Source organism: Podarcis vaucheri (assembly GCF_965113315.1).
Source record: "Podarcis vaucheri genome assembly, chromosome: 5".
In the NCBI taxonomy this organism is placed as follows: domain Eukaryota; kingdom Metazoa; phylum Chordata; class Lepidosauria; order Squamata; family Lacertidae; genus Podarcis; species Podarcis vaucheri.
This window is the reverse complement of record NC_138763.1, coordinates 4,328,063-4,351,540: the sequence shown is the minus strand read 5'-3', so window position 1 is coordinate 4,351,540 and position 23,478 is coordinate 4,328,063. Positions and strand designations below refer to the sequence as shown.

The 23,478-nt window shown below is 42.8% G+C and overlaps 1 protein-coding gene across 1 annotated transcript in view; it reads right to left on the bottom strand.

The window, feature by feature from the left end:
* The window catches only part of LRCH3 (leucine rich repeats and calponin homology domain containing 3), a gene marked incomplete at its 5' end in the record, with an annotated part of 79,668 nt that overhangs the window by 34,899 nt on the left and 21,291 nt on the right, over positions 1–23,478 (bottom strand). The window contains 6 exons of the mRNA XM_082224101.1: positions 261–354; positions 6,119–6,228; positions 10,083–10,219; positions 10,641–10,746; positions 12,946–13,072; positions 18,032–18,176. Of these exons, the coding sequence (XP_082080227.1) occupies positions 261–354; positions 6,119–6,228; positions 10,083–10,219; positions 10,641–10,746; positions 12,946–13,072; positions 18,032–18,176 (719 nt within the window). The remainder of the gene's footprint in view (positions 1–260; positions 355–6,118; positions 6,229–10,082; positions 10,220–10,640; positions 10,747–12,945; positions 13,073–18,031; positions 18,177–23,478) is intronic.

Below are 23,478 nucleotides of genomic sequence, written 5' to 3'. Positions count from 1 at the left end.
AGAGTTTTGAAATGAGATGTGGAGCAAAGAGCAGTGCTTGCAAGTCCTTTCCCGCATCACCATTATCAGATTGAAAATAATCTCAGATGTGGAAATGGCACACTGGCCTCAGTCCTTGGGTGACTGCAGAATAAGCCGTTGCAAAATTGCAGCCCTATGCATTTTAGCAATTGAGTCTTCCACGGCTGTTCTGCCTGATTTTTTCCTTTTCACATATGCTACAATTATCCACCAAATAGAAACAAAACAAGTATACTTACTTCATTTCCTGACCACCTTTTGTCTCCGCTGTCCACACTATTGAAGCCAGAATCCAGTGCTCCATATGGTCGGCTGGAATATAGTTCTTCATGGCTGTCAAGCAGATAAAATGTTAGTTATTTTATTGCAAAAAGCAAACGAGATTTTTTGGGGGGAGAAGATTAGATACCAGACAGTACCGGGGGACATATTCAACCTGTTAGTCATACTGCATTTTTCCATACATAATGCGATCCAGCTAAAGAGGTCTTGTTCTTCCAGACTGAGAAATGTTCCTTTCTGCTAGCCAAATGTTTGGGCTGCTGATCAGTTGCCTTGGCCTGCAAAGCATTCAGCCACCACCAAAACAATTCTCAAGCCCTGCAAAAGAGTACAACTTGCCATCTTGGCAAAAGTAGCTCCTCTACAAACCAAAGTCTACCAGCCACTGCTGAACCTTTGCTGCTCCTTTACTGTGGCACATTTTCCCTGTCATCTTTGCCTAAACTTTAATGGGCAGCCATGTTCTTCGGGGAGAAAACATAACGGCCATGCCTATGATCTGCACAGCACTCAGAACACAGGGGACAAAAACATCAAAATAAGAGCAGCCCTTTAAAGGTGACTTTGAGCTTCACGGAAGACAAGAAAAAATGGGATTTAATTAAAATATATACATTGATACTAATTTGGGGTTAACTCTGGTGCTTCAGCTGAAAGGTTCCATCCAAGAAAAACAACTACATTTCAATGCACATTTCCCCCCCCCCTCAAAAAAAATCTGTAACTCGTAAGTGGTAAACTACAATGCCCAGAATTCTTTGAGGGGAAAATTGTGCTTCAAGGTGCAACATGTACACAGCCCTAGTTTGTGTTGGAGATGGGCTAGAATGTTGTATACCATCATTTTCAAATAATAATAATAATAATAATAATAATAATAATAATAATAATAATAATTTATTTATACCCCGCCCATCTGGCCGTGCTTCCCCAGCCAGCCACTCTGGGCGGCTTCCAACAAAGTATTAAAATACAGTACTGCATCAAACATTAAAAGTTTCCCTAAACAGGGCTGCCTGCAGATGTCTTCTAAAAGTCTGGTAGTTGTTGTTCTCTTTGACATTTGGTGGGGGGAGCGTTCCACAGGGTGGGTGCCACTACCGAGAAGGCCCTCTGCCTGGTTCCCTGTAACTTGGCTTCTTGCAGTGAGGGAACTGACAGAAGGCCCTCAGCACCCGGGCAGAACGATGGGGGTAGAGATGCTCCTGCAGATATACTGGACCGAGGCCATGTAAGCAGCAGCCACTTATATGGGATACCCTGCAGAAACCCAGTATGAAATGCTTTTAAGGGCATATAAGAGATGGGTGGCACTGTGGTCTAAACCACAGAGCCTAGGGCTTGCCGATCAGAAGGTTGGTGGTTCAAATCGGAGGTTCGAATCCCCACGACGGGGTGAACTCCCGTTGCTCGGTCCCTGCTCCTGCCAACCCAGCAGTTTGAAAGCACGTCAAAGTGCAAGTAGATAAATAGGTACCGCTCCGTAGGAAGGTAAACGGCGTTTCCGTGCGCTGCTCTGGTTCTCCAGAAGCGGCTTAGTCATACTGGCCACATGACCCGGAAGCTGTACGCCGGCTCCCTCAGCTAATAAAGCGAGATGAGCGCCGCAACCCCAGAGTCGTCCGCAACTGGACCGAACGGTCAGGGGTCCCTTTACCTTTAAGAGATGTCATTTACATAGTGAATAGTGGGGGGTTTGCCTAATGAGCCCCATCGGTGGAAACCCTCCACAAGGGCTTCCACCTTCAAAACAGGGCTTTCCCATGTCTTCTCCACCCATGTACCCTTGAAACTGATGGGGGGGGAGCTGTCGAAGAGAACCCCCAGAACAGTGTACAGAGAGGCAGGAAGATTATGTCTAGCAGGCTGATATGCTTGTGCAGACAGAATGTCAGTGGTAGCGCAATGCTGAATTGTACCCAAAATGTCTGAACTCAATATGGTTTACAAAAACTGGAACATGGTTATACTCAAAATATTAAATAATGCATTTTTAAAAAGTTAACCATTATTAATTCATAAAATATTTTGAATGTGTTTCAAATCAGCCCTGAAGGAAGTTGAGGGAAGTTTTTATGCATTTAATTTATTGCCAGAAACAGGCATGACATCCATGGTACTAGGAACTCAGCAAGAGGATACAGAGCACAGAGTAAGCTATCTCTGCTCTAAATGTACATACAGGGGTGCCTCGCAAGACGAAAAGAATCCGTTCTGTGAGTCTCTTCGTCTAGCGGTTTTTTCGTCTTGTGAAGCAAGCCCATTGACGGATTAGCGGATTAGCGCTATTAGTGGCTTTTAGCAGCTTATCGGATCAGCTGATAAACGGCTTAGCGGCTTAGAAAAAAGGGGGGAAGGGAAAAAAACCAGCAGGAACTCGCAAGACATTGTCGTCTTGAGAAGCAAGCCCTTAGGAAATTCGTTTTGCAAAGCACCTCCAAAACGGAAAACTCTTTCGTCTAGCGAGTTTTCCGTCTTGCGAGGCATTCATCTTGCGGGGCACCACTGTAGTGACTAGACAGTTCAATACTGCGGCCATCACAGACACAGTATATGGAAACTGCCACAGACAGCAGAGGCATAATAATGAGGCTCGCCTGGCCCACTGCAAATGGGCATTTAACAATGAATCAACTATCCTACTGGCACTAGATGCCCCAGGGAAATCTGTAGCAAGACAGTAATAATGGGCAAATGGGAAGTTCAGCAAACGGACGGCTCCACCCAGGCATTGCTAATTGCTGATTAGGCTGCGGCTGGTTGTCACTTGCATTGAAAATCAGTTGCTTGGAATGCAACTTGTAATTATTAATTATGTGGCACTGTGTGTGCAGAAGAGTCTCCGCTGTGAGAGAGCTGCAATCTAAGAGGGCAGAGCTCAGCAACAGATGTTTACAGGAAGTGTGTTGCAAACATTAGGACTGCCGGCATTAAGTACTTCAAGCCAGGCGGCAGCCAATGTGTCAGAAGCGGCAGGTTGCCATTAATACACCTACTGTGGCATGCCTCACTTCTTCTCTGCATGTATATGTAGTGTTAGAGGGGGTAGGCAACCTAAGGCCTGGGGGCTGGATGTGGCCCAATTGCCTTCTCAATCCGGCCTGCTGCCTTTGCAAGCTCTGAGAACCAAAGAGCTGCTGCTCCTGCAGTCTGTGGTCCACGCTGCGCCACCAAGCGCAAGGCGAACTCTGGACGTGGCAATGCCGACCTGTTACATCATGTGCATACAAATGTCAGGCCAGCAGCAAGTGGGGAAGAGCATGAAAAGTTTCTGGGCTAGGAAACTATGCAGTGGGACGGTTGTTGTCATAAATGTATTAAGAGCAGGAAGGTGGTAGAATCACTGGGGTTTTTCAAGTAGAGGTTGGATGACCATCTGTCATGGATGCTTTAGCTGAGATTCCTAATCCATTGCAGGGGGTTGGACTAGATCAGGGGTAAGGCCCGTGGGCCGGATCCGGCCCAATCGCTCTCTCAATCCGGCCCACGGACGGTCCGGAAATCAGTGTGTTTTTACATGAGTAGAATGTGTGCTTTTATTTAAAATGTATCTCTGGGTTATTGTGGGGCATAGGAATTCGTTCATTATTTTTTTCAAAATATAGTCCGGCCCACCACATGGTCTGAGGGACGGTGGACCAGCCCCCGGCTGAAAAAGGTTGCTGACCCCTGTGTTAGAGTATTCCTGATTAAGGATGACAACAGAGCTGAGTCTGTGCAACTGTTAGTACGGTGATTCTCCATGCAATTGTATTAAGTAGGATGTGGGTACTCTACAACTGTACCATGCAATTGCTGAAGAACACAGAGTTCAACACTTCCATTTTAGAATGCAGCAACTTCTGAGCAAAGGTAAATCTGGAAGCAAGTGGGCAACACCTGGTCAAGTCTCAAAAGCTGAAATTCTGATTTCATGATTGGGTGGACAGATGATTCACTGAACTGGATTTCAAGTAATCATGGGAGGTTATTCCGTGCCCTACATAACCCCCCCCCCCCTTTCCAGGACTACCAGAAGAATAAAATATGCAAATATAAGCCGATTTGCTTAGCTGGCATAATATATAGGGCCTTCTTGGTAGTTGTGCCCACCCTGTGGAATGCCCCCCCCAATCAAAGGGCAAAGAGACAATCATATGACTTTTTGCCAACATCTGAAGGCAGTCCTGTTTCGGGAACCTTTTAATGTTGGTAAACATTAACCCAATAAACAACTTGCTTAGACCTACTCCAGGTTTTTTTCATTGCTATTCTTTTTACTGCCCCGACATTGGATATCCTAATTGTTTTATGGGCAGCATTATTATTATTATTATTATTATTATTATTATTATTATTATTATTAGTCCTAGCTGGGGCAGAGGGCAGCTGGTTCTCAGTCACAGGAAGCCTTGCACTAAAAACCAGAAACAGAGGCCGCCACAAGCACAGCTGCTGTAGGGCTGAGTTTCCTGCATTTTACTGTCTCAGGGCCAAGAAATTCACCTTCGGGGCAGCCAGAATTGTTGTAGCAGCCAGTGCTGCACACTCATCTTGCCACCATCTCCTGCTCCTCCCTTTGATTTATCTGCTGCTGCTCTGCTGGCCTGACTAGCAAGGCTGCACCAGGCAGGAAGAGGAAGCACTACACAGATGTTGCCAAATACATCTGCCTGTCTCACTCACTCAGCTCTCCTGCCGGGATTGCCCCTTCTAGAGCCTAAGGTCACAGTTTCCATTTCCACGGCACAGGGCATTCTGCTGCCCCTTCTCCCTTTCCCTGCTGCACCGTTCAGCAAGGGGTGGATAATTCCCCTGGGAAAACCTACTGGCAATTTTGATGTACAGTGGTACCTCGGGTTAAGTACTTAATTCCTTCCGGAGGTCCGTTCTTAACCTGAAACTGTTCTTAACCTGAAGCACCACTTTAGCTAATGGGGCCTCCTGCTGCTGCCACGCCGCCAGAGCACGATTTCTGTTCTCATCCTGAAGCAAAGTTCTTAACCTGAAGCACTATTTCTGGATTAGCAGAGTCTGTAACCTGAAGCGTACGTGACCTGAAGCATATGTAACCCGAGGTACCACTGTATATTAATATACTCACCCCACCCCTTTTCTCTCTCTCTCTCTCTCTCTCTCTCTCTCTCTCTCTCTCTCTCTCATATTCACACACACAGGCTTTAACATTAAAAACCGAGACTCTGAAAAAAACAAACGGAATACCCAAAAATGCCCACACTGGCTGTGTAATGAAACGTATTTTTGGATGCAGGGACCAGACTAGAGAAGGAACTCTCTGGCTGGCTGCTCAAGTTCCCCTTTTCACTGAGACCCGGCCACAACCAGACTAGCCTGCTTCTTATTTACGCATTTATGGTTCTCCAACTTGTATTTCATTGACTTCCGTGCCCTGCCTTAAACTGTCTGTGGTTCAGCGTGCTCACTGCTCTCTCTCCTTCCTCCAGGGCCTTGCTTCATCGACTTGCATTACTCAGTACTGCATGATATAAACACAAGCTGCATTCCTAGCCCCCATCACCTTAATTTAGCAACTCATGATGCGGCTGACCGCTCAGAGATGAATGTTGCCCGGCTAAGCCAAAAGGAGACTCTGCCAAGAGCACCACAGCTTCATCATGGGAAAGGAGATCAACACTTTCACCTGTGGTTAGGCCAGAGATCTTATACAACCAGGCACAGAAGGTTAAACATAACAGCACAATGAGATTTCTCTGCTCCCACAACAAAGCCCGCTAACATCTTAATACAGAAAAGGAAAAATTATCCACAAAGATTCTTTTAAGAAACAGTGAATCTGAAATCTGTGCGCACTTACCAAGAACCAAACCCCATTGGCCGCCTGTCGTAATCTGGAAGATCTGGCGCTACTTTGCATGCTTCCATATTCAGATACTTAAATATGTGGACTTTTCCTTTTATGCATATCTTTTTTAAAAAAGGGGGTGGGAAAACCATCATGAATATTTGGAAATGATACACAAACAATTGCTATCTATTGCAACTAATATATTATATATTAGATTTCTTTATATTAAAAAAAAAGTTAAACACCGAACAAATTGCCAGTCCAAAGGATTGTTTACAAACCACAATTAAGCTGAGTACTCTAGAGGAAAAACAGGGTAACAGTATAATAGATATTGTAGCCAGTCATACTCAGAGTAAACCCTTTGAAGTTAATGCACACAATAACTTCAAGTGCTCATGTGAAATGATCTGCATTGGCCAGATCATAAGAGCTTTGAAAAGAGGCATGGGAGAGAAAACACACTGGGTCATTGAGATGATCCATCAGCATCATGTCAGGTTGTTCTTAAAGAGGGAGCTGTATTGGATCCTTGCCCTGCGCAGACAAATCCCAAAAGGGCTCAATGAGAAAATGGATTTCCTCTCTTTGATGTGAATGCACTCACAGGAGTTCCCTTTCGTTGTTCTGTTTTGTTTCGCCATCTGTTTCCAGATCCTTTATTCTACCTCTTCATGTACGTTCAGGATCTTTTATGCTAGCAAGGGGTTAAAGTTCTCTTTCCATTTCATCTGACTAGGCTTTAACAGTTCATCTGGTAAAAGAAGATTTCCCCCTTCCAATTCTGCTCTATTTGGCAGCACATGTCTCCACAGGCAATTGGTTCAAGTGGATATAAAAAGTTTCATTTTGGATTCTTCATGCAACAGGAGTTAATATCCCCTGAGTGAGAGAATTACTGCTTAAAATGGTCATTTTATCTATGTTGGTTATCATGATAATTCTGAATTCTTACAGAGAACTTTAGGTTATATATTTTTTATCATTGCTATTTTTTATTGTTCAGGCTTTTTCTCAGTTTGAAAGGATGTATTTGGGGGGATTATCTTTTATTTAGGAATATATTTTTAATTTGGTTGTTAGATTAACATATATGCCATTATATTTTAATGTTTGCGGTAAACATTACCAAAAGAAAATTGGTATTTTTATTTGGCTACTGTGAGCTTATGATGATACATTCTCTAATAGTCTACATTCATTATTTGTATTTTATTATAATTTTTAGAAAATTCTGTATCTGTTATTCCTTATTCTATTTATGCTGTGTCCTTGAATGAATTTTCCAAAATGCCTATTGCACTTATAAACAAGCTACATTTTTGCACCTCGAGTTCTTCTTCCTATTTATTAGATCGCTCAAGAAACCACGAGCAACAAGCCAAGAACGAAGCCTGGCTGTAGCTCGTGGCTTGTTTGAAGAGCAGCAAACCACAGGTGCTGTTTTGCATGTAGCAGAAAGCCGGCCCTTGGTTTGTTTCCTACCTGGCATTGCGACAAGAGCCAGGGAAGGGTGGAACTGGGAACGTCTGTGCAATGTACGCCAACATGCTCACTCAATTCACATTAAACCAGATATAAAAATTAATTTTGGTTGAATGTTGCATATGAATCAGGTCAATGTAGATTTTAACAATAATGCTTTCTGTCAGGGGTTCAGGAGCAGAGGCGAGGGAAAGTGAGGAAACAGAGAGCGAGGGGGAGGAGGCAGAAGAAAAGATGAGTGATGACGACGACCCGAGATCTCCGAGTCTTTCCAGTGAATCAGAAGATTCACAAAAAGGAGCACCAGTGGCCAGGGCAAGGGGGGAGACTAGGGGGACACCCCAGGAAGATAGAGCCAGAGGGGACTCAGAGGGGAGCAGTTGGAAATCGGGACCAGCGTCACCGCCAGAGAGCAGGGATGAGGAAGGGCGCCAGGGATCAAGCGCTGGCAGCTCACAACAGGAGGGAGGGCACGAGTCAGGAGTGGCCACACCTCCATCGGGGAGCGAAGAGACGGTTAGACGGAAAGTGGAAGGTTGGGCGCGCGCGCCAAGTTCAAATGCACAGGAAGGTGGCGCAGTAGGCAGCCCGGAAAGGGAGCCAGGTCCTAAAGCCCGGCGCAAGGAGACAGAAGGGTCCGGGGGGTCAGCGTCAGAAGAATCCCGGAAGGAAGAGACCCCGGGGGGCAGAGGGACCCAGAGGAGAACTGTCAGGCGGAAAAGGTGGAGCAGGGCTAGGATATTAAGTTGGTGCACAAGGGGCGGAGACTCAGACGGAGCTTCGCCGATCTAAGCATAAGACGTAGAGTTGCGCGCAGCAGCTTGAGAATGGAGACTGTAACTCAATAAAGACTTTTATTTAATGATCGCTGGCTGGCGTGATCCTCTGTGAGCTAGGATCTGGAAGCAACCCTGACACTTTCCCTCCTTCAGATGACTGCAGTATCAGGCTCTGGCAGGCTTCTCTGGGGGAGGTGTTTTGGGGAAGACTTTAAAAAATAAAAAATAAAACAGAGTACGTTATAATACAATTAAATGAGAGTACAGTGGTGCCTCGCAAGACGAAAAGAATCCGTTCTGTGATTCTCTTCGTCTAGCGGTTTTTTCCTTGCGAAGCAAGCCCATTGACGGATTAGAGGATTAGCGCTATTAGCGGCTTATCTGCTGATCAGATCATCTGATAAGCGGCTTAGCGGCTTAGAAAAAAGGGGGGAAGGAAAAAAAACCCGCAGGAACTCGCAAGACATTGTCGTCTTGTGAAGCAAGCCCATAGGAAATTCGTTTTGTGAAGCACCTCCAAAACGGAAAACTCTTTCGTCTAGCGAGTTTTCCGTCTTGCGAGGCATTCGTCTTGCGGGGCACCACTGTACAAAGGGTTAGCTGTCCCTATATGAGTCCATGTTGTTCTTGCAATTAGAGTTGGGGCAGGATTTGACTGCCTTCACTATGAGAACTAAAATAATCAGCTGTTACCACTGTTGCCCAAGGATTTGAAATGCCGCCCTCAGTGAGTGAGGTAAGGAACTGTAAGGGTCTTCTGGAAATTATGCAAGAACCTTTTAGTACACACACAACACACGCGCTAGGGTGCTGAGGTCTGTGGCTCACAATGTAATGATGTTCCCAGGCCATTTATGGCTCCACACAATAAAACACCTTTAAATACTTCCTGGAAGTTCATGGGCAGGCAGTGCAGCTGTTCTGGCATTGATTTTATAGCCTTCTTGTGACTTGCCTGCCTCCCCCATCCGAAGTTGGGCTGAACCATTCTGCAGTTATGAAACTGTCTGCTTAGTATTTCTCCTCCAGCAAATGAGTACAGTGGTACCTCGGGTTAAGTACTTAATTCATTCCGGAGGTCCATTCTTAACCTGAAGCACCACTTTAGCTAATGGGGCCTCCTGCTGCCGCCGGAGTACAATTTCTGTTCTCATCCTGAAGCAAAGTTCTTAACCCGAGGTACTATTTCTGGGTTAGCGGAGTCTGTAACCTGAAGCATATGTAACCCGAGGTACCACACACGTCATATGAATTATATGTCCTCTCCTATGCAACTTAGTCCTATCTTTCCTAAGATCGCTAACTTTTTTGGCATAAGCAATCATTTCTGGCCAGCATTCTTACACTGAGGGTGCAGTGCGTATATACACATAAGCAGCTGTTTTTTTGTAGTGGTTTGCACACACTATCTGCTGCATCATTATTTGCTTGTGCGCTGTGCATCAGTCAGCATAGAAACAGCAAAATCTCAAGCAATGCATGCAAATGTCAGCTTCCCAACGCTAAGGTTTAAACAGCATGTGTAATTTGTTTCCAAGAATTTTTCATTTGCCAGAGTGAATTGTATCCTAAGACAAAGAGCACATCCTGATGCAAAGCTTGCATTAAGCTGAAAAGTAAAAGATTTCCTCCTATGGACTTCTTTGCTACTCTTAAGAGAAAGTGTATTCTGGTTGAGAATAGTGTTCTAACATTAGATGATACATTACCTGTGCAGGGGGTGACTGCAGTGGGTTGTTATCTAGGGTGATTGTCTGTAAGTGCCTGAGGTTACGGTAACAAACCGGGATTGTTGTGATTTTATTGCAGGAGAAATCTAACCGAATCAAAGGCAACTCGGCAAGCTCTGTAGGAGAAAAGACACACGCATGAAAAACACTGTAGTCAATTACCATATTTTTCGCCCTATAGGACACACTTTTTCCCCTCCAAAAATGAAAGGGAAATGTGTGTGCGTCCTATGGGGCGAATGCAGGATTTCGCTGAAGCCTTGAGAGCGAGAGGGGTCGGTGGCTCCCGTTCTGGGGGCTGGGGTCAGGGGAAGCTCGGGCTTCCCCCGCCCCAGCCCCGCGCCTGGGGGAGGGTGGGAATAAAAATGTTTTCCTTTATTTCCCTCCCCCAAATCCAGGTGCGTCCTATGGGCCGGTGCGTCCTATAGGGCGAAAAATACGATAACTGCAGAAGAAGATGAGACATTCGCGTGTAGCAAACAATTTGATTTTGGAAATAAGAGGATTTGTAGACAACTTCTCCCCTGCATTTCTCACCTTCAGGTAAATGCACCAGGTGATTTCTTCTGAGGTTCAGGTCCCGTAGAGAATATAAACTGCCGATCTGTGATGGAACTGTCTGTATTTCATTACAGCTTACATCCTAGAAAATCATGAAGAGGAGTGAGCTGTGGTTTAACGATTTTAATGATGTGCACCATGATATAAACACCATTTCAGTAGTTCAAAGCTTTGTCTTGTGAATGAAAAGTCACGAGATTTAAGCCCATTGTACACATGGAGAATACCTCCTCTTTGGAGAGGATCAATAACTCATGGTATGCACAGCATCCTTTGAATGTACAATAGTTCAGTACCCAGCCTCTGAGCATCTAATGTGCTGCTACCAGTCAGAAAAACAAGCCAGGTGACATAATAATAATAATAATAATAATAATAATAATAATAATTTATTTATTTAAATTATTTGGCTGTGCTTCCCTAGCCACTCTGGGCTGCTTCCAACAAAATATTAAAATACAGCAATGCATCAAACATTAAAAGCTTCCCTAAACAGGGCTGCCTTCAGATGTCATATCCAAATTACAGAGGTCAGGAATGCATACATGCATATTAAAAACAGCAAGAAGGAGGCTACCAAAATATGCTAATCATTTACTAGAGACATACTTCGGAAACAACAGAACGTACAGCCCAGAAATGCAAATCAGGAATGTAGTAATAAATGCACAGTCCTGTAATATTAAAACATCAAAGCTAATAAGGAGTTTTGTAAAAATGCATTCCAAGAGACCTGCCAATACAAAACTGTGAAAGACTGAATAATAAATGTCACTCAGATAGCTTGGTGAAATGGATGAGGAGCACCAAGCTGAGCTTGAAGCCTGGCAAGATGGAGGCACTGTGGGCAAGTAGCTCCCGTGTCAGTTGCCTACCCTGGGTGGGGCTGCACTCCCCCTGAAGGGGCAAGTTCGCAGTTTGGGGTGCTTCTGAATCCAGCTGTGCCATTGGAGGCTCAGGCAGCCTCAGCGGTTAGAAGTGCCTTTGACCAACTCCAGCTGGTTTGATAGCTGTGGCCATTCTGGGGCCAGGAAAGCCTAGCTGCAGCAGTTCATGTGTTGGTCCCTTCAAAAATGGATTATTGCAATGCGCTCTACGTGGGGCTTCCCTCACACAGCGAGGATGTGGCAACACAACTGCTGACACGAGTGAGGCCTTGTCAGCATGTAACACCTGTACTCAGAGGTCTGCACTGGTTGCCGATTTGCCACCAGGCTAAGTTCAAGGTGTTACTCCTAGTATACAACTTGGAATTGTATACTCCTAGTATACTCCTACTAGTATACTCCTAGTATACAACTCCCTTAACAACTTGGAACCAGTTTATTTGTTTATCTACGGGACTGCCTTTCCCTACATGTGCCCACTCGTCCGCTTCCATCGGCGTGACTGGCACTGCTACAGGTGCCACATAATACCCATTTGTAAGAACTCAGTCGTTCAATGTGGCAGCACCTGCACTTTGGAACTCTCTGACTATTGAGATCAAGCAAGCTCCTTCAAGGTACTCTTTCAGTGCCTGCTAAAAACATAATTGTTTAGACAACCTACCGGATGCTTAGAAAATTGAGGTAATTTTAATGTTTCAGTAGTTCAACTTTTAAAGTTGTTTTAAAGTAAGGTTGTGAATTTTTCTCAAATTTATTGTTTAAATATTTTTGTAAACCGCTTTTAGGATTTTTACAATCAAGCGGTGTATAAATAAACAAACAAACATATTAATTAATTATAGCTACTATGTTAACACATCAGAAAGCCCACAGGCTATCAGTGGAAAATACAATGATAACCTCCATAATTCTAACGATTCCGTCAAAAGGATGTAAGCACACACACACAAAAATCACTTGTGGCTCTCAATGTGTCAACATCTCATTGTTTAAACAAATTCAACACTCTTTAGCAGCTCACCATAAAGCTAAACGAAAACCACAAGAATTTGGCACCTATCCATCCCACTCATTTCTAGGAAGGTTGAAGAAAGCATGTCAAACTTTAAAAACAGAGCACATAAATAGCATTCACCCTGCTCCGTTTGCAGTCATGACTATCATGTTAAAATGTGTGTTCTGGGACACATCAGAGTTTGGATAACCTTCAAGATATATCAGGATGTTTATACTGGAATTCTTATCCTGATTACTCAACATATGTTTAGTAGAGTGTGGCAATCCCTGGATATCCCTGATTCATAAAAGGTGTCTACCTAACAATCAGTTTGGGGGGAAAGCTAATGCTTCCTTGATAAAAGATTGACAATTAAGGATTTAAAAAAACTTACAAGCTCCATCAGGTGTCTTAGCTGCCCAATTTCTTCAGGTAGTGAGACGAGCTTATTATTGCTTGCTATCAAAACTTTCAAAGGCAGGCTGCACAAGTGAACTGGCAACGTTGAAAGCTGATTCCGGCTTTTCAAGAAGACAAGGAAAAACACACACAAACACAAAAAGGCAAATAGTCAGAACATTAGATGAAACATATAACCAGTTCGTGTGCAGCATGAGAAAATCAAAATGCACTGTTATCAGAATACAAGAGCAGGGCAGTTTGGGCACATTAATCAACAGCGGGGATCTTCTGCTATATCCACAGGGTCAAATGACTATGAAGAAAAATCATGGCTGTGCAGGATTTCTGACAAGCTGAACTGAATTCTGGGGTTGAAATTAAAAGGCAATACTGGAAGAACTTCCAGTGTATGCACCAAGCTGTGATTCAGAGAATTGCAGAGTCCTGTTTTATATGCATTAAACAGTTTATTGCTTTTCACATTTGCTTGCTATGCCAGAAGACAGAAATGCCCACAAGCTGTTTGAAGTCCCATACTGTCAGGGAACTGACATCGGAGCCAGAGGCGGAGGCAAGGCTCCCTAGTGATGCTGGAGAAGGGCCCAGCAGAGAGAGAGGCAGCTCATCAGCTGGGGAAGGAAATCAGCGTAACACCAGGGATAAAGGGGGGCAGATGGGGGAATCGGCGAGAGGGCTCCAGGACTCCTCGCTGGAGACCAGCGGGGAGAGTACGGGTCCTCCGCTACCCACACCCTCCCTGCGCAGAAGACTTCCGCGCAGGGAGAGTAGGAGGAGACCTGGCGTCGAACAGCTTTTATGCTGGAAAAGGTTTAAGAAACGCCCACTGACGGATTCTGCTAGCGACTGAAACAGCCACGAAGTGAAGGGCTGTCCAGACAGAAAAGGTTTAACCAGGCAACCTAGCCAAGAGTGGCGGCAACTTACGCACAAGCAACCCCTATTATTATTACACATACTTATGGGACCAAGTTGTCAAAACTAACCTTCCTGAATAAAGAAAACCACCATCACATCACTTGAGAGTTATTTCACCATCGGCTCTTCTTCCTTGACAGATCCCTGCTAACCAAGAATTAACCCTAATTCCATACAGCTCAGTTATCACAATGAAAAAAGCTATCATACAGTTAACATGCTTCAGTCTTCTGTCAATGCCATCCAACCAAAGATTAAGAGGAACAAAAGCACTGGAAAAAGCCTAGAGCAATACTTGTTTCCTTTGCTGCTTTCCATCTGATGTCCAGACTACCTTATGGCAGAGGTTAGGGAATGGGAAAAGGTAGTTTGTGTGAAGGCAAAAAAGGGGGAAAGTTAAGTCCTAGCCATATTTTCTGGGTAACTTTTCCTGAAATGTATGGAGGGAATCCGATTGGCCTCCATGCAGAGAAAAAAGTTAGTGATGTTCCTTAATCTCTTGATTTTAGAAAGGGAAAAATGGAAAGCTTTATATTGGAAAGAGGCTCAGATGGCCAGAAAGACAGTCACCTGCATTTTCTTTTTCAAGCTGTGGTATGTGAATCTGTGTTGAATATTAATGCCCATCTCTTCATGTTACATAGTTAACCTTAAGAAATAACTTTAGGCTGGCATAACCAGTTTATAATGGTTGGTGCTTTACTGTGCTTTTAAATATCTTGTTCAGAGCTGCCCAGAGTGGCTGGGACAACCCAGTCAATAAAATTATTATTATGACTTTAAAAGTCAGGGAAAACCAGCAGCTGACAGGAATCGAGAAATCTGAAGTCTGGAATCAATGGTTCATCCATAGGTTGCAATATTGCCTCGGGTCATCCACGGATCAGAACACAGCTGTTACACATTTTATTAACTATGAAGAAAAAGCTTATGTAGCATGGGGAAAGGATTTATATGGCGTTGCTGGATATAAATTGGTGGGAACTGGCTAATATTTGCTTCATCTTCCTCCTTTGAGATAAGTCATCTGGGTAACTAAGTGCATCTGTACTATCTAAGATCTCAGTCTTTATGCCTGTCTGGGTAAAGGAGGGAACCATGTGGCTAAAACTGGCAGCCTGAGGATCTTATACAGTGATGCATCTAAAAAGGAAACCACAGTCAACTGCAGCTGGACTTTCTAGCATTAATTTAACTTGACCTTAAATCCCACATAAAGGAGCACGCCCAAGAGTGAAACAGAAGAAAACACAAGTACAAAGCAAACTATAAACAGTTCAAGAGAGATGTACAACCCACATGTAAACTCTGCAATGGAGCAACGGAATGGCTTGTACCGGAAAACTGTGTTCAAATTCAGGTACGTTGTCATGAAAGGAAAAATAGTAACCAAGTGAATCAGGCACGATGAAGTAGGTTAACCATACTGTGTTTGCAAACAGTAATTACAATGAGCAGATGCAAGTGGAAGGCTGGTGATTACAGCTCTCGATCTCAAGGGCTAGAAAAAGAAACTCTGGCCTTGAAGGTTTGTTCTTTTCAACAGAAGAAGAGAGTCCTGCAGTGGGTTGCTCCTCCCGGCTGCTGAAGGCAAAGCAGTACAAATGGCGTTTGTGCCTTCTGGTGGGAGAAGATTCCTCAGTTTTCAAATGTTCGGCAGCAAAGAATTCTAACATGCTACAAACCTCAAATCTCAAGAGGAGTGCAATGCTAAACAGCACTACAATGTGGAGACTTCCATGAAACACAGGTGCCTCACAGAATCAGGAAAAATGGACAATATAGAGGGCCACTCCAAGGGCTTCAACTATCACTGATTAAAACTCTTGTTCTTTTTTGAAGAAGAGGAAAAAGAAGATTTTTATTAGTTAGTTTACAAAAATACGTGCACTGTCTCTTTTTCAGGTTGTGTTTTCTATAGATCAGTTTAATTTGCCGTGAGACATCAGTGTTGCATGCAGTATAAGGTTGGGAAGAAAAGAGGGGGGAAGAGGGGAAGGGTGGGGTGGTAATCTTCTATTCTTCTAATTAGTGTATGTGTGGTGTTTTGTGTCAGCATCACTTGCGTGGGTTCTCTTTCTATTCGCTTGTTGTATTTCCTTGGTGAGAGAGGTTGGGGCTGGTCTGGTTGGTTGTCTTTGTCATTTGTCTTAAGATTTAAGTAAGACCCCAAAACTCCAAAGTTGTTGAGCTTTCTTTTACAAAAACAACAAAAAAACCACAATTTTTCAATCGCCTAAGATCCAAACAAAGCACCGCCTTTCAGAAATTCCCCCCAGACGTATGGCAATCTTAAGGTTAGCCAGATTGATTCGTATGCTGTTGGTGGATTCTTGTTGGATTTTGGGACATTCCCACTACATGTGGAGGTATGTGCCTGTGGATTTTGGTCAGGCTCCTGGGCGAATCAGTGCTAGTTTCTGTGATGTTATGTACCATCTGTGAGTTTCAGGGTGAGTTCTTTTCTTCTAGCTGAGATGGATTTAAAGGGAGGTTTAGACCACATTCTAGTCCATTGGATAGGGTTAATTTCATGGCTTATATCGTCCTCCCATTGTTTTTTGATTATGTCGAGGGGGCTTGTTGGATTTTGGAGTAGTACAGTGGTACCTCGTGTTGCATAACCTCCAGGTTACAGAATCTTTGGGTTATGGCTGCAGCAAACCCAGAAGTGTATACTTCTGGGTTTCGCTGCTCGCGCATGCGCAGAAGCACTCTGTGCACCGTGCGCATGCACAGAAGCGCTCTATCGTACCACGTGCGTGCGCATAAGTGGCACTGAATTAAATCCGTAACCAGAGGTACCACTGTCTCTCCTCTTCTTCTTTAAACAGCAAGGACTTAGAAGCAGGATGGGTGGGGCAGGATACCTTCCTTCCAAAAGAAAATCAACCCTCGGTTCAATGTTTCTTTCCTTTCAGTGGATCACACTGTTGACAAGCAGTTGCTCCACTCTGTGTGGCTTCTAAATACTTTAGTTTGCCTAGAGAGAAGGGTGGTTATTTTTAATGCATGGAGCCTAAGCTTTGTACTGAAAAATCCTCTCCTCAAGCAGCATAGACTGTCCAACATAAATTGGCAGCACATAATAAATATTTTAAAATGCACAACAATGGGAAGTTATCCTCTGACTCACATCCTTTGAATAAAAAAAAGACTCACTGTAAAAAAATTAAGGAAACTAGGCAAAACTGAATTGGCTAGAGGATAGTGCCAAAGCAAACTCTATTACTTATTTTTACACTCTTTTATTTATTTACTAGTTCAATCTGTATCCTGCCTTTCCAAACGGTGCTCAAAGCAGCTAACAGTGGTCCGAGAGAGAATAAAATATACAAGGTAACAACAGAATATATCACTGCCTATCAATAAATCTAATAAAAACAACAATCAACCAGAATGCAACTTATTTACAAAGGGTACAAGGTAAGCTTATAAAACCCAAAGTGTGCCTGAATAAAAACATCTCTATCTCTGTACAAACATCTTAAAGCACTTTTCTTGATTTAACACAAAGGACACAATGAATAAGATAGCCTATTACTATCAAGTCAGCAGAAATTCAAGTTTTTACTACCATACACTTGAATATTTCATGCTAAGCAGCTTTTACTACAAATAATGTGGCCTTAAAAATCAGAGGATTTTTAAAAGGTAAAGGATCCCTGGATGGTTAAGCCCAGTCAAAGGCGACTATGGGGTTGTGGCACTTATCTCACTTTCAGGCCGAGGGAGCCGGCGTTTGTCCACAGACAGCTTTCCAGGTCATGTGGCCAGCAGGACTAAACCGCTTCTGGGGCAACGGAACACCGTGACGGAAACCAGAGCAGATAGAAACGCCATTTACCTTCCCGCCACAGCGGTACCTATTTATCTACTTGCAGTGGCATGCTTTCGAACTGAGTACAAGGAGATGCCGTCAGAACAGGAAACCCAGAGAGTCCCAACATGCATGCAGAATTCTTTGAATCACAGCCAGTGTTTTTATTCAAGTCTGGCCCCAGCACTGAATGGTAGAAATGTGAAGAATTGCTTGCTTTCCCCACAGAAATTGCTTGCTTTCCCCTACACTGCGTCCCTTTGGCTTGAGCTTTTCAAGAGTTGCATAATGTTGGGCGCTGCTACTTTTATATCACGGTTACCTGATATTCAGGAACGTTAAGGACTGCAGGTTCAGAATGGCTTCTGGAATATAGCGAATGCAATTCTGGTACAAATTAAGGCTCTCAAGGGAAACAAAGAGACAAGTTTCTGCTGGCAGCTCCGAGAGTCTGTTCCGCGATAAATCTGAAACAGAAACAATACATAACATGAGACTGAATGAATAAGGAAAAAAAGCAGGTGACCTTTATCTGTAGAACACAGGTAATGTAGGACATGTGGATATAGGATAATAATAATAATAATAATAATAATAATAATAATAATAATAATAAAAAAAAAATTTATACCCCGCACTCCCCAGCCAAGGCCGGGCTCAGGGCAGCTAACAACCAATAATAAAAACAAGTTGAATGAATACAACTTAAAAACAAAATTAAAATACATTAAAACACTTAAAATGCAGGATATGGATTCTAGTCCACGAAAGCTTACATCCTAATAAATTTGCTATTCTTTCATTATGGCGCCATCAAGCTCATGGTTTTGATGCAACAGACTGCCACTGATTGACAGACTAACACGGCCAACCCTTCTGGAAATTATTAGCTATGTGTGGCTCAAAATAAGCTATTTTGTAAATAGCAGCTAAAAGGGACAATAAAAGGAAAAGGTTTCTCTAGTGGTGCCACTTGCCAGGCTCTTTTGAAGTCAAGCAAGCTCAACTCCTTTCCCCTGAACTATCAAGATTTTGCAATCGCAGAGACCAGTTTAAAAAAAACAATTGCCAAGCCAAGCCAAGCCAAGCCAAAACAATTACAAATGAAATCTGTTTTTGTGAATGGGGGTTTAGGAAGAGGAATCTGAGAGCGGTAGTGGAAATCAGCAAGAGACAACACTGCAGCACCTTGTGCATGTACAGCCGCTACACACCCCTTATGTGGCTGCCCATTTTCTTCCCTGAAGTCTCCACCTTCAATAAAGTGAGCTCAGAGATGGAAATTCCCTGCTTTCCCGGGAAGTTTGGTGGGAGGAGGAGACTGTGCAGGTCTCTCGGCAGGTTCTTCACAGTGCGTCAAACATTTGGGATGTTTTAACGTAAAAAAAAAAAAATCAACAACCAAGTTTTATGCAGCATATAATTTTATATAAAATGAAAGAACGGCGCTCAAATGAAAATCACACTGGTGCTGATTTGGGAATGAGTGTAATTGCTCTTCTGGACTGGCATTCAGGAATCAGAATTACTTGTTTCCACAAGTCTACAGGAAAACTAAAGCCTTACTGGAAAAAATGGGGGGGGGGGAGTATCCATGGAGGGAATATCATATGGTAAAAGAAAAGAAGAAAATGTCTCTAGCCAACTGTATAGCTGTAATGGTTCTAGGGGTTGCTCGTGCGTAAGCCGGTGCTTATCTCCCCGGCTGGGTGCAAACACCTGGCTGGATTGCCTGAGTGAACCTTTTCTGTCCGGACAGCCACTCACCCGTGGCTGACTCAATCGCTGGCAGAATCCGTCTTAAACTTCTTCCAGCAAAGAAGCTCTTTGACGCCTAGTCTCCTCCTACTCTCTCTGCGCGAAAGCCTTCTGCGCAAGGAGGGCATAGGCAGCGGAGGGCCCCTACTCTCCCCGCTGGTCCCAGGCAAGGAGTCATGGGACCGCCTCGCCGCTTCCCCCATCTGCCCCCCTTCTCCACTGGTGCTACGCTGATTCTCTTCCCCAGAAGATGGGCTGCTTCTCCCGATCCCTGGATGCTCTCTGGAATCCCTCTGGCTTTTGCTCTCTCCCTCCGGCACTGATGGCAGTTCCCTGACAATAGCCAAAAACCTTTAAAATGCTATGTATACACAAATGTTTAATGAATTAATCCCAAACTAGACTAATTTGTTGCAGTCACCTTTACAAGACAATTCAACTGCATTTGCTGCATTTCTACAAAAACACCCTAATTTTATGAGGGAATATGTGAAGTACACGCAATAGATTTGTGGAGCTCAATTCCTCTTTCATCCCTTGCTACCTCCGCCCCCATCTTTTTGCTATGCTACCTACCCATTTTCTTGTTTAAAATTATAGCCCTTTTGCAGACATGGACCTGCCTTTGTTTTTTAACTCTGAAACTCTTTAAAGCACTGTAGATCCTTATTCTTGTGGTATTAAATAATTAAACCTGCCCAATGCTTCAGCCCTTGCCCCTCATCCATGTCCCAGATCTGTTCACCAGGTTAATGTGTCCAAGGGTGCTTTGAATTCCTTTCTCCCTAACATCAGCCTTAAATATTGCATGGGGAAAGCATTTTAAAAAGTAGAGCAATGGCAAAATACGTTACAGTGTTTTAAAAAAAAACAACACTGGAGGAGTAAGAGCAGGCTTCCTCAAACTCTGCCCTCCAGATGTTTTGAGACTACAACTCCCATCATCCTTGACCACTGGTCCTGCTAGGAATCAAGGGAGTTGTAGGCCAAAAACATCTGGAGGGCCGAGTTTGAGGAAGCCTGCTCTTACTCCTCCAGTAAGCCTACAAAGCAGCTTTTGCTTGGATTCTGCAACAAAAACTCAATCACACCGGCCACTGATCTTGGGAACTTGATATGGCAGGCCAGTGAAACGGAATTAAATATTTTCCCCACTCTGTGTCTCTGTGTGTATCTATATCTATAATCTATATCTGAAAGATTTCCATACTGTCCATCAGAAATGATTCATGTAGGAAGACACAAGATTTACCCACCAGGGAAGAATGGCAGATGAAGTTGATGGACTACATGGAATTGGCGGAAATGACTGGCAGAACCCGAGATCAGGGAGAAGAGGCGGTGGAAGAAGACTGGAAAAAGTTTAAAGACTATTTACAGAAATACTGTAAAATTAATGAATGTTAGAAAGATGTTGGAATGAAGTTATATGGCTTTAGTAGAAATGTTATAAGGAATTAAGTATAAATAGATTATTAGAGAATTAAAGGGAAAAATAAGGTTAGAATGTGTTAAGACAATTATAGGATAGAAAACAGAGGAAGATGGAAAGGAATTGCTGAAACAATTAATAGAAGTGGAATACAAAAAGGGAGGTGTGAGGAGGTCGTGGAAATTAGTGAAAGAAAGATAAGATATTGAAATTGGACTGTGTTTTAAATGGTTTTTGTTTTGTTAGTTGTATGTTAGTGTTTAGCAGTTTTGTTTTGGTGGTTTTTTTTTGTATTGTATTGTATTATTGTATGTTTTTTCTTTTTTGGTTTTTTGTAGTGTTGTGTTCAATTTGTTGGAAAACTAATAAATATTATTGTAAAAAAAAAACAGAAATGGTTTATGTAACATGATAATTGTTTTAATGCTTCTGTTTATTATGTTTTTCCATTACCTTGTTTTTGCACGTAACATAATTAACAACATCATAAAATCCCTTAAACCATCAGCCTCTTAACAAATCTCAGGCTCAATCAGGGAAGCATTTGATGTGACTGCATGTTTTCCTCTTCAAGCACTTAAATAAGGTTTGTAATAAATACTGCTAGTTCCAGGCTTGGAGGATTTCCTGAAACAGGAGGGCAGGATGATCTCATGCCTTCCTCCTTGCCGACTACGGCAGGAGTATTTTTTTGAACTTGGTTTATTTTAAAATCGCAACAACAACCCCTGTGAAACAATACCATCTCTCCTGCCCACAAGGCATAGCTTAAGAAGGAGTTTTCAACTCTCTTCATTCCTAGCTTGTCTGCATTCACAGTTGTAGGGCAAGTGCTGAGGGCAAAACAAAGAACCAAAGGGCAGAAAATAAATTAACATTGGGGCTGAATATTATAAATATAACACCATGCCAGTAGTGTATTAATATTGTGCAACTTTTAAATTACCAGTACTCTTATCACGAAATGAAGGCAGTCACTGGGAGAACTGGATGGAATGTTTTTTGTTATTTATCATTTATTTTTCAAAACAAAGAATGGAAGATTGTTTTAAATCAAATAACCATTGTAGCCTACATTTTTTGTTCTTATAATGGTATGGCTGGCTTTGATCAATTGATCTGAAATGCGTTACTACTTGTTATCGCAGCTGTGATTCAGTTGCAGCGGGAAAATATTGTATTCAGAATTGTATTCAGAAAATATTGTATTCAGCCGCCCAGAGTGGCTGGGGAGGCCCAGCCAGATGGGCGGGGTATAAATAATAAATTATTATTATTATTATTATTATTATAGAATGGCAGCTAACAAAATAAATAAATAAATAAATATCTTGGGAACTCTTTTAGATTCAAGAAGCAGTATAGAAATGTATTGTATTATTATATTATATTATATTATATTATATTATATTATATTATATTATATTATATTATATTATAATAAATAATCAATGGCCAGTTGTCATAGCAGACATTTAAGTGCATATATCTAGCACTGTTGCCCTGCTCTGTGAAATGAAATTCCCAGCAAGAACTCCCAGCACACAGATGGACTTCAGAAACACAAAGTGCGAAAATTAAGAGGCTTTTACCAAAATCCTAATTGTGACAAGTTTGCAAACTCAAGAAGAAATCTGCCTACAGGCCATAAACTGAGAAACCTGAGTACAAAAATCACACTTCCAGTGCAAGACCAACTCATAATGTTTCCATGTGGCAAATATATTAAGGAAGCCAAAAGGTCCAGTTTCACCTAGCCCACTTCTGACCAATGCCTGAAAAATCAAGTGGACCTGAAGGCCTGACTAAGCAGTCATGACTATGTATTCCTTAGACCTGTACACAAGTCACACACTGCATGGGGCAATCTGAAGCAAAGCAGTAGCTTAACTTTGCAATGTTGTTTTAGACTAACATGCCAGACCACCTATATTAATACCACAAATTAGAAAGGGCAAACTTCCCAAAAGAACTCTGGAAATGCTATTCCTTTTTTATAGAATAAAAGTATCCCTGCTGGTTAAGCTAAGCAAAAAGAGGGACTCTGCAGAGCTGTATGGTTGTTCTGTCTGCTGTCACGAGAGCAGGCAAGCATGAACAGTGGTCCTTATATGGGAAAGACTATTTTTAATAGGCTTCCAATTTTTACTGCTACAGCAGAAAGCAAGTCATGTGTCGCTGAATTCATAGCAACTCCACTCGCAAAATTCCTCCTGTATAGCAACACAATTATTTCTTCATTAACAGTATGTGCTTAATCTCAAAAAATTTCCTCAATAATGTTTTAAAGTGAATTATGGATGAATGTCAAGTGAAATAAAAGGACTTAATCTGCAACCCAGCAGAGAGCTACCTGCATCCAATTCCTATTGATTTAAAAAGAGGTAAAGGTAATACTGGCATGGGGGGGGGTGAGGCCAAGCCCTCTGAACCTGATGTTTCCTTTAGTTATCTTGGCATGGCCCGAAGTTTTAAAGCCTAATTTAGGAAGAAGTGATGTTCTACCTCCAGGTGATTCCATGTTGAATAATGTAACACAGGCACAGGCAAACTCCAGCCCTCCAGATGTTTGGGACTAC